Here is an 11556-nt window from a genome sequence, read left to right as displayed (position 1 = left end):
ACAGGTGCTAGGCGGGAGAAAATGTTGTAAGTAGAAAAGGGCAGATTTGAACCCATGATTCTACCGACAGGAGGGCAACGCGCATCCCTGGCTCTCACAAGGCTCACAGCCCCTGCGGGGCGCACCCGTGGCCTAGCGCGCACGAGGCTCCACGCTCAAGGGATTCGCGCGCACGCAGCGGCGCGGCCCCGGCGGCGGCAGCGACGTCACAAGCCGAGCTTTCCTTTTCGGGAGTCCCCGGCAAACATCCTGTGTCCATGTTTGGTCATTTACGTCACGGCGCCAGGGCCGGGGCCTCCCGAAATGGCAGTGGCCCGGGGAGTCGGAAGCCCGAAGCCAGCGCCGCCGCAGCTATATAAGTGGGGGGACTGTAGGTTGGGGGAGCTCGGTTGCACTTTGGAGAGGCTTGTAGTCGCCACCCGAGGCAAGTGCCGGAGAGCCAGGGCCCCGCGGCCCCCCAACCGGCACCCCCGAGCCGAGCGCCCGGAGCCGGGAGCTGGGGCGCCCGGATTCTCTGCCAGCCGCACGCGCCCCAACCCAGCGAGGCCCCGGGCGCCTCGCCGCCGCCGCGCCATGCTCCACCTGAGCGACTTCTCCGGCCCCGACGCACTCCTTTCCAAGCCCACCGAAGGTTGCGCCCACACCAGTCCGGACCTGCCCCGGCTGCCTGCCAGGGACGCTCCCTCGGCCGCCGCGTATCCTGGAGGTAAGGAGCTGGGCTAGGGGCGCGAACACTGCGAACGTGGCGAGGGGTGATGGGAGAGGCGCGGGGGGTTCCCAGGCGCGCGGTACCATTCCCAGCCCCCGACAAGGCCGCAGGCGCGGTGTGGGAGTCCGTGCGTGTGCACGTCCTGGGGCGTCCGCGGGGGGTCCCTCCTCTGCGGGATCGGAAGAGCACGAGGCGCTCGCTGCCTGTAGCTTGCACCCCGGAGGGCTCGGGTAGAGCGCGGCTGCAGGCTCCGAGGCACACGCCCTTTGAGGTGCGCAGGGCTGATGCATGGTCCCTCCCTCGGCAGGCGACTTCTTGAGCTGGGCACTGAGCAGCTGCGGCGCCGGGGGGGACTTAGGAGACTCTTGCTTCCTGGAGGGCCCTGCACCCACGCCCCCTCCGGGCCTCAGCTACAGCGGCAGCTTCTTCATCCAGGCGGTTCCCGAACACCCGCACGACCCGGAAGCCCTCTTCAACCTCATGTCTGGCATCTTGGGCCTGGCACCCTTTCCCAGCCCCGAGGCGGCAACGTCTCGGTCCCCGCTGGATACCCCTTTCCCCGCGGGCCCGGATGCCTTGCTGCCGGACCTTTACTCCCCGGATCTGAGCTCGACCGCCTTTCCGGAGGCGTTTTGGGAGGCTGCGCCATCGGTGGGCGCTCCTTCGCAGTGCCTGTTTGAGCCCCAGCTCTCCCCGCCCGACGTCAAGCCCGGGCTGCGGGCGCCTCCTGCTTCACCAGCGCTGGACGCTGCCACGGCCTTCAAAGGGCCCTACGCCCCCTGGGAGCTGCTCTCTGCGGGGGTCTCGGGGACCTGTGGGTCGCAGGGAAGCTTCCAGGCCACACCCGAAGCCCGTTTCTCCGCGGTAGGGACCAAGGTCGAGGACCTGCTGTCCATCAGCTGCCCCGCCGAGCTGCCTGGCTCGGCCACCAGACTCTACCCGACAGGAGCCTACGACGCTTTCTCGCTGACCCCGGGTGACTTAGTGGAGGGGACCGAGTGCCTCCCGGGGCTGTTGACCCCTTCTGGCGGGGAGGGAGGGAGCGGCGGCGAAGGCGCAGAGTTCCTGGTCGCCTCTCAGCCTCAGCTGTCGCCGCTGGCCCTGGCCAGCGCTGCCACCGCAGACTTCTCCAAACCCCTGGTGGCCGACCTACCGGGGGGCAGCGGCGTGACCACGCCCGGGTCTCCCGCCGCCGCCTTTCCTGCGGCCAAAGCCCGACGCAAGGGGCGCCGGGGCGGCAAGTGCAGCTCGCGCTGCTTCTGCCCGCGGCCGCACGTCAAGGCCTTCGCCTGCCCGGTGGAGAGCTGCGTGCGGAGCTTCGCGCGCTCCGACGAGCTCAACCGCCACCTGCGCATCCACACGGGCCACAAGCCCTTCCAGTGTCGCATCTGCCTGCGCAACTTCAGCCGCAGCGACCACCTCACCACGCACGTGCGCACCCACACCGGCGAGAAGCCCTTCGCCTGCGACGTGTGCGGCCGCCGCTTCGCGCGCAGCGACGAAAAGAAGCGACACAGCAAGGTGCACCTGAAGCAGAAGGCGCGAGCAGAGGAGCGGCTCAAGGGCCTAGGCTTCTACTCGCTGGGCCTCTCCTTCTCCGCGCTGTGAGCCAGAGCTGGCCCCGTAGGTTGGGGGCTCCGCCGCTCGGCGTATTGCCGGTCCCTCGTCCCCGCTAACCTTCCTGCCTGTTCCACGCACGTCTGGGGCCACCCGCAGTGCAGCTCCAGTTCCCCCGAAGCGCCCGCCGCACACGCCCTTTTCAGCACTGGCTCCGTGGACAGCGCCCGCTGTTTCGGAGTAGCCTAGCCCGCTACTCTGGAGACAGGGCTCTGGGGCCGCCCTCAGAGCAGGCACTTACTTGAGACTGAAGAGAATTTTTGTAACTGGCCAATGCTCCATGCCTTCCTCTTTATCCCTCCCCAGAGACAAGTTGTGCCGAGCCGGTCTCTCGAGAACTTTGTACAACAATGTCCAGCAAGCCTTTGGATGTGATGTTTTTGCTTTGGGGTTATTTCCTTTTTGGTGTCGTTCATTTTTGTAAAGCAGACGCATTTGAAAAAACTGTTTATTTTTGCAATTAAAAGTATTGCGCTAAAAGCTTACTGAATCTGCCCTGTAAACGCCTAACCTTACTTTTTCCCCAGCTGCTCTGTGAGGACAGTATATGCCAGAAAACAGGAAATACCCACATTGGTAAAATGAAGGCTGCTGACACATAACTGGAAAGCACTCCTACAGGACAGTGTGGTACACATTAGGCATTTTCATAAGTATATATAGAATGCACTGGTGTATTTATTCACCTCTGTCTGAAGGGTTGGCTGTGTTTCTGGAACCAAAAGTGGAAGAAGGCATAGGTGGTAATCACGGTTGGTATGTGCCCTCAAGTCTTCAGTTTCTAGTAGCATTTCAAACAGGAAGCAGTCAGTGTAAGTTTTGCTTACTGCATGATCCAAGTAGAAACAACCAGATTCAAGAGGTGTACCTAGTAACTCCAAAGCTAGTAGCTTCCTTTCCAGCCCTGGGATGGAATAACTTGAGGCTTTGGAAAAGGCTTCCAAGCAGATAACAGGAAAGGCACTAGGGGGCGCCCTGGGCAGCAAAGGCTACCGCATTTTCGTGGGATCTGTGACTACACTACTCAGTGTTTGCTATCACAGATACTCTGTTGAAGAAACATACGGCTGGAGTGGTGGCGCATGCCTTTAAGCCCAGCACTCAAGTGGCAGAGGCAGGTGAATCTCTTGAGTTCGAGGTCAGCCTGGTTTACAAAGAGTTCCAAGACAGGGCCATTACACAGAGGAGAAACCCTGTCTAGGATGGGGGGTGTTGGGAATCATATGCAGTAATGACCAAAAAAGGGTCTCCAGGATCAATGAGGCCACATCCGAGTCTGAGCAACAAGGCAGAGGCTCCTGGAAGGGCCTTCTCCAGGTGGGAACATTCCTGCCACAGTCAAAGCCCTGTCTTCCAGGTGAACCCTTGATGGTTTCCGAGCAGGCAGGAGGGTGGTGAGAAAACCCTGATCCTGTCTGCAGTGGGGAAGGTGGGTATTCCCCTTTATTCTCTGAACTTCCTCCTCAAAGTGCCTCAAAGCCTTTTCCACCTTGGGCAGTATAAAAAGCCTGCTGTTGCATCCCACTGTGATCTCCTGAGTGCTCTATGCTAAGGTAATGCGGGCCTGTGTTGTTTCCTGCTCCCAACTAAGATGTCGTGTCAGTGTGTGTGTGTGTGTTATCTCTGTTTGCTGTATGCGCATGTGCATTTGCAAGTGCACACCTATGCAGAGGAAGATGTCAGATCAGATGGACTCTTATCACACTGCACCATATGTTTTGTAGTTTTATTTATTTTGGGTGCATGAATGTTCTGTCTGAATGTATGGATTTTGTGTTTGGTGCCTATGAAAGCCAGGACAGAGTGTCAGACAGACCCCATGGAACTGGAGCTCCAGATGGTTGTAAGCCATCATGGGAATCAAACCTCAGTCCCTTGCAAGAGTCAACCTGTGTTCTTAACCACCAGGCCATCTCTTCAGCCCATTTCCACTGTTGGTTTTGTTCTGGGGACAGTCTCTCACCAAACCTGAAGGTCAGGGTTCTATGACCTTTAGGCTGGCCAGCCAGTAAGTTTCCTAGATGCGCCTACAAGTTATCAGTGTCATTCTCGGCTTTTACATATGTACTGGTCCCTGTAAGCTCAGACCCTCCTTCCAGCACAGCAAATGAGCTTATTGACCCTCTCCCCAGCCAGCCATCTTGTTTAGCTTCTGTTTTGCTGACAAAATGTAGCTTTATTGGGGGGTTGGATTCCCAAAGTAGGAGGTGATCAAAGAGGGAAATACCCTCCGTGGTTTGGTTTGGTTTTTCAGAGCTGAGGATGGCACCCAGGGCCTTGTGCTTTCTAGGCAAGTGCTCTACCACTGAGCTAAATCCCCAACCACCCTTGGTTATTAAGATAAGGTCTCTCACTGGTCTGGGGCCAGTGAAGCCCCCAGGGATCCTGTTTCTGGCTCCTTAGCTCAGGCATAATCTGCCCAGGTTTTCTTTTTTCTTTCATTCTTTTTTTTTTTTTTTTTTTAAAGACAGGTTTTCTCTGTGTAGCCTTGGCTGTCCTAGACTCACTTTGTAGACCAGGCTGGCCTTAAACGTGCAGTGATCCGCCTGCCTCTGCCTCCCAAGTGCTGGGTTTAAAGGCGTACTTGACCACCACCCAGCCCAGATTTATTTATTTTTTCTTTCTTTCTTTCTTTCTTTCTTTCTTTCTTTCTTTCTTTCTTTCTTTCTTTCTTTCTTTCTTTCTTTCTTTCTTTCTTTCTTTCTTTTCCATGGGTTCTGGGGCTGGAATTTAAATCCTCAAGGTAAGCGCTTTACCAGCTGAGCTCTCTCCAGCCCCCAGCTGCTCTTGAACCAGGAAAGCCTGAAGTCAGATGATGACTGGGTTGGGGCTCAGGTTTCTTTCCGCCCTGCTCTCAGATACGCTTGCCTTCCAGTAACATGCCATCCTCCAGGGGAGCTCCTTAGGCAGGAAACTAAACAACCAAGTTTCAAGAACTTCCTGAAACTGACCAGACTCACAAGAGCCCTCCTGTCAGAGTAAGCAGATCCCAGCTGCAAAGACTCTCAGACTAGGTAGGTGAGGGGCGGGAGAAGACTGAGAGGAGGAAAAGCTGCGAAAGGGACTCAGACTAGAGAAAGAAGCAGGAACCAGCCGAGCTGCCCAGAAGAGGTTTAGACAGTGGAAGCACCCAGAAAAGGCACTCTCTAACCCACTCAGCTCCCTGCAGCCTGTATGTAGTGTGCTCCACTTTTTATGAGCTGTGGCATCCATGCTGGGGTAAGCCTTGGTGATACTGTCTTTGAGTGGTTTCTGCTCCTGAAAGTAACCCCAATAAAACTCATTGGTTCACCAAGTTGGACTTTGGTGGTGTTTATACTTTGGTCTGTCATGGGTTCCCTATCTGGGGTGAGTAGATGAGTGTGTTTTGTCTCCCCAGGAAAAGCTTTGTTACCCAAATGCAACCCCAACAGCTGACCAGAGATGAAATGACCCACTCAGATACTTCTAGCCTTCTCTCTCCCCAGGGGGCTTGTATCTAATACACTAATTGTGACAAATAATTTGATGGTGCCTCTTCCAAGAGAATTGGTACTTCATAAGTATGGCCTGCAGAGGGCAGTGGTTAACCCTTTGGAGCTCAAGGGATCGGTTGTCAGACACTGAAAGAGGTAAGTGGTGGATTCAGGAGACAGGAGATAAAAGGTGACCTTTACTATTTTACTAATTAACCACCTATACCTTCGTTCACAGGCATGGACCTCAGACTTCATTCCTATGCAGAGTAGGGCAAGAAAGAGCATAAAGGCCCACAGCTTTGTTTAAACTTTTAATTGATTCTTTGTGAGTTTAACATCCTACACCCCAGTCCCAACTCATCTCCTTGTCCCCTCATATTTGCCCTCAATCCTTGCAACCTCCCCCCAAAATAAGAATACAAACAAATGAAAAAATAAAGCATAGGAAACAACTTGTCATGGAGCTGTGGCGTGTCACAGCGTGTCACACCACAGTGTACCCCTCTGCTCATACGTCATCACCGGAAAATGTTCTGTGCCGTGAGTCATTGGTTTGGTTTGAGGTCTCTGGTTTCTGTCACACCGTCAATATTGGATCCTCATTGGGACTCCTCCTGGTCACCATGTTGCCCTGTGTCTGGGAGATCCTGCAGCTTTGAATCACCATGACTGGAAAAGCCCCTTTCTTTCTTTCTTTCTTTCTTTCTTTCTTTCTTTCTCTTCTTCTTCTTCTTCTTCTTCTTCTTCTTCTTCTTCTTCTTCTTCTTCTTCTTCTGGTTTGTTTTTTGAAACAGGGTTTCTCTTGTATAGTCCTGTGTTGGCTCAATTTTCTTAACAACTATATTTTATTATGAACTTATTAAACGAGCCTACCTCCCTTACAACCCGACTAACCCAAACAATAGGAAAAGGAGATTAAAGAACACAGTAATGAAACCTTAAGGAAATTAGTTCCGAGGAACGATTCTCCTGGCGTAGTCAGCAGGACCTCAGCAAACCAGCAATCCCACCAAAGTTGCTGCTGGAACCTGGAGCAACTGGAACCTGAAGCCTCAGCTGGAGTCCAAAGCCTTGAAGCTTTCCCTGGAGCAGTTCTCTTTAGGAGCGTGTCTCTCTCTCTCTCTCTCTCTCTCTCTCTCTCTCTCTCTCTCTCTCAAAGTCTTGATGAACAGCCAACACAATCCCAAGTCTGCACCCCCTCCCTCGTTTTTTAGGAATATATATATATATTCATCTGACCAGAGATGAAATGACCCACTCAGAGATTTCTAGCCTTCTCTCTCCCCAGGTATTAAGTGCCCTCTCAAGACTGGGGGCTTGTGTCTAATAAACTAATTGTGACAAATAATTGGATGGTGCTTCTTCCAAGAGAATTGGTACTTCATAAGTGTGGCCTGTAGAAGGCAATGGTTAACCCTTTGGGGCTCAAGTGATGGGTTGTCAGACACTGAAAGAGGTCCTCTCAGAGTCTCTACCGGGATGTTTTCAGCTGGCAGCATCCAAGCTCCCCCACGAAGTGGTTCGACTTCTAAGGGAATAAACATCCTGCTCTCTTACTAGTCTGTTCCCCATCCCACACTTGGGATCAACACAAAAGCATGCTTATCTCTCCTACAGTCCTGGTTGTCCTGGCCTCAGTTGGTAGACCAGGCTGGCCTCGAACTCACAGAGATGTGCCTGCCTCTGCCTCCCCAGTGCTGGGATTGAAGGCATGTGCCACCACACCCGGCTGAAGGCCCATTTCCTAAGTAGCTCTGGGTCACACCACCTGAACTAAAGGATGTCACACAGTGGCTTGTCGAAGCTCTGCTGGGTTCCATCACTGTGGTCATCTCTGTCCTTTTGCGGACTGTCCTCATACCCCACCGTTGAGATAAGAAAAGGGAGCTCTAGCGAAGAGGCTGTAGTAGACCTGGTGCCTGGTCCTAGGACTCTGAACCAGGAAGTCCTCTTCGCCTTCCCCCAGAGACTTTGAAGGAAGAGAATGTTAGGCCAGAGATGGAGAACATTAAAGTCAGTCAGAAAACCCAGATATGGAACCCAGAAAGCATCAAGGGCTGCCCATTTTCATTTTGGCTCTTTTTTGGGGGGGGGGGTTGTTTGGTTGTTTGGTTTTTCGAGACAGGATTTCTCTGTTTAGCCTTGGCTGTCCTGGACTTGCTGTGTAGACCAGACTGGCCTCGAACTCATAGCTATCTGCCTGCCTCTGCCTCCCAGGTGCTGGGATTAAAGGTGTGCACCACCATGCCCGGCTTTTGGTTCTATTTTTATTGAAGTTTATTTTATGATTTTAAATTTTATTATATGTTTATTTGGGTTTTCGAGACAAGGTTTCTCTGTGTGGCCTGGGCTGTTCTGGACTCACTTTGTAGACCAGGCTGACCTCAAACTCACAAAGATCTGGCAGCCTCTGCCTCCCAAAGTTCTGGGATTACAGGCATGTGCCACCGTACCTGATTCTTTATTTATTTTTATAATTATTTATTTATATTTTATGTGCATTGGTGTCTTGCCTGCATGTATGTGTGGGTGTGAGTGTCAGATCCCCTGGAACTGGACAGACAGTTGTGAGCTACAATCTGGGTGCTGGGAATTGAACCTGGATCCTTTGGAAGAGCAGCCAGTGCTCTTAACCACTGTGCTATCATTCTAGCCCCATATTTTGCTTTTTATGAGCTAGGGTCTCTCTATGTAGCCTTGGCTATCCTGGAGCTCAATGTGTAGATCAGGCTGGCCTCAAACTTACAGAAAGTCTCCAGGTCCTAGGACTAAGGGTGTGTACCACCATACCCCTTATTTTCTTTTTTATTTCGGGGGGGGGGGTGAGACAAGGTTTCTCTGTGTAATAGCCCAGGCTGTCCTGGACTTGCTTTGTAGACCAGGCTGGCCTCAAACTCATAGAGATCCACCTGCCTCTGTCTCCCAAGTGCTGGGGTTAAGGGCATGCGCCACCACTGCCCAGCATACCCCTCATTTTCAATTTTTAAACTTTTATGTGTATGGCTATTTTGCCTGTAAATATGTGCGTTCACCACATGGGCGCAGGATGCACAGAAACCAGAACAGGGAGCCAGGGCTGTTTATTGAGGGGAAAGAAATAGATGGACAAATCCTCTGTCTACTCCTCAAATGAAGACATTTCTCCAGACTCAGTTTTTGGGTTTTTTTGTTTGTTTGTTTGTTTGTTTTTTGTTTTCCTTTTTACCCTGACTTGGGATTGAATTTAGGCCCTCACGCATGCTGGCCAAGTGTTCTACCACTGAGCCGTGTCCTTCTGCAGCCCAGACTCAGTTCTTAGCTCTCCTCTTTCCTGCTTCCAGTCTTGGGAAAACACACTCATTTCCAGCTTTCACTCACCCTTCTAAGTGACCTTCTCCATCTCAGTGCTACCATCATTTCAAATACAATCCATGTAAAATCAAGCCACGTTTCCACATTCCCAATGCTTTGCTGATAATGGCCATGCTTTTTCAAGACAGGGTTTCTGTGTGCAGCCTTGGCTGCCCTGGAGTTGCTTTGTAGACCAGGCTGGCCTCTAACTTACAAAGATCCACCTGCCTCTGCCTCCCTGAGTGCTGGGATTACAGGCATGTGCCACCATGCTGGGCAATGACAATCCTGTGATTGTCTTAAGTAGTTACAGTTTCCTGCCAGTCATCTTTCTCTCCTTATACCCACATGTCCATACCATTGCTTATACCTGATGGATCTTATTGGCATTTTACACACACACACACACACACACACACACACACACACACACACAGAGGAGGGTATACATGGGTGCCCGGGTGCATGTGCACTGAGTGCATGCAGGAGCCTGGGAGGTTAGAAAAGAGCATTGGCCACTCTGGAGTTGGAGTGAGAGGCAGTTGGTAGCCACACTGTGAGTGTCGGGAATCAAATCCAGTTCCTCTGCAAAGCAGCCAGTGCCATGAAGCACTGAATAGTCTCTCCGGACCCCTTTTGGCACTCTTCGGCATCGTGTCCACTCTCCTTTGTGATCCATTGTTTTATGGCTTTTAGCTCAAAGTAAGCTCACCAGTGGCAGCAGGGCTCTGTGGTCCAGGTTAAAGGTATCTTTCCCTTACCTGGCACTCTAAGAGTATGGGTCAGGGGTGATCAGTCTTGTTTGTTCTTCTTTTGAGACGGTCTCATGCAGCCCAGGCTCTCCTCAAGTTTACTGTGTGGTCTCTGCCTCCACAGCACTTACCACTTACAGACATATGCCACACCACACCCAGCTGAATCTTCTGGTTTGTTTTGTTTGGTTTTTCGAGACAAGGTTTCTCTGTGTAGCCTTGGCTATCCTGAACTCCCTTTGTAGACCAGGCTGGCCTCGAGCTCACAGTGATCCACCTGCCTCTGCCTCCCGAGTGCTGGGATTAAAGGTTGGGATTAAAAGCGCCACCACGCTCAGCCCCAGCTGAGTCTTTTGACAAGCCCTTTGCTTGGACTTCCTGTTCCATGCAGGTGTAAGTAGTTATAATTTTTCAGAGGCAGCTCCCTCCTTTTCCAAAGGGCTTACAGGCAGTTGTCTCCCTCCCCAGGCCTTTTAGGGGCTGAACTCAATGTGTCTCATGCTTTTGTGCTGACATTTTGTTCTTTCTCTAAATTTCATTCCCTTTGTAAAAGTTTGTGTCTGTCCGTCCGTCCGTCCATCCATCCATCCATCCATCTACCTGTCTGTCTATCTGTCTCTCTGCATGGTACTAAGGACCTAACCCACAGCCTCTTGTATGCTAGGTGAGCCCTCTACCCACTGAGCTGCATCCTCGGGTCCAGAAATAAGAATTTTGGCGAGGTAGGATCTGGAAGCATTGAACCAAGCAGCCTAGAACATTTGCTCTGCTCTTCCGTCATCCCAACCAACCCCACTTGCCTGTTTGAAACAAGACCAGTATAAGCAGTTTGAGCTACCCAGCTGTCTCCTGACTCACATCTCCTTCTGTTCCAGCACACAGCACCGATGGTAGACACACCTTGAAACACCATTCATCCCAAACTGACCAGGGCATCTACCCTTGTACATCTCTCGAGCCAGGGAGATGGTTCTGGGGGTGAAAGTGCTACTAGACACACAAGCCTAATGACCTGAGTTTATTTACCCCAAACCCACTTAAAAAGCCAGACATGGTGACCCCAATCTGTAATCCCAGCAGTCCTCTCAGGAGATAGGAGGTAGGGACAAGAAAATCATAGGAGAATCCCCTGGAAGTTCACAGCCAGGTAGCATGGAGTGTGCAGGGCAGCTGCCAATCAAGAGCGACCCTGCCTAACAAAGCAGAAGGAATCAAACCACTCCAGGAAGTTGCCTTTCTAGCTTTCACACAGAAGCCATGCACACGAGCCCACTCTCACATACATGTGTACACACTAAATAAATACCTTAAAATCACATACATGCCGGGTGTGGCGGTGCACACCTTTAATCCCAGCACTCGGGAAGCAGAGGCAGGCAGATCGCTGTGAGTTCGAGGCCAGCCTGGTCTACAAAGTGAGTCCAGGCCAGACAAGGCTACACAGAGAAACCCTGTCTTGAAAAAAAAAAATCAAAACAACAACAATCCCCTCAAAACAAAACACCCCACAAAATCACATACACTTGGGGTATGGTGGCACCTGCCTTTAATCTTCGCACTCAGAAGACAGAGCCAAGCAGATCTCTGTGAGTCTGAGGCCATTGGTCTACACAGTGAGTTCCAGCCTGGTTTACACAGTGAGTTCCAGGAAAGCCAGGGCTAAGACTGCACAGAAAGATCTTACCTCACA

At 52.2% G+C, this 11556-nt stretch overlaps 1 protein-coding gene across 1 annotated transcript; it reads left to right on the top strand.

Annotated features, from left to right (window-relative positions):
• The first annotated feature begins 293 nt into the window (after positions 1–293).
• On the top strand, positions 294–2753 carry Egr4 (early growth response 4). The gene is made up of 2 exons (XM_051154833.1): positions 294–706; positions 1017–2753. The coding sequence occupies exons 1-2, from the start codon at positions 304–306 to the stop codon at positions 2315–2317; spliced, it is 1704 nt and encodes a 567-aa protein (XP_051010790.1). The 5' UTR covers positions 294–303; the 3' UTR covers positions 2318–2753.
• Positions 2754–11556: the final 8803 nt, after the last annotated feature.

This window comes from Acomys russatus, chromosome 13 (genome assembly GCF_903995435.1).
Source record: "Acomys russatus chromosome 13, mAcoRus1.1, whole genome shotgun sequence".
Taxonomy (NCBI): domain Eukaryota; kingdom Metazoa; phylum Chordata; class Mammalia; order Rodentia; family Muridae; genus Acomys; species Acomys russatus.
This window is presented reverse-complemented; position numbering and strand designations above follow the sequence as displayed.

Bases quoted from the DNA above. Each gene is read 5' to 3' on its own strand.
- Egr4 (XM_051154833.1), top strand. From the start codon at position 304: ATGGCAGTGGCCCGGGGAGTCGGAAGCCCGAAGCCAGCGCCGCCGCAG. The intron at 707-1,016 runs GTAAGGAGCTGG...CTCCCTCGGCAG, and splicing joins GGCCGCCGCGTATCCTGGAG to GCGACTTCTTGAGCTGGGCA.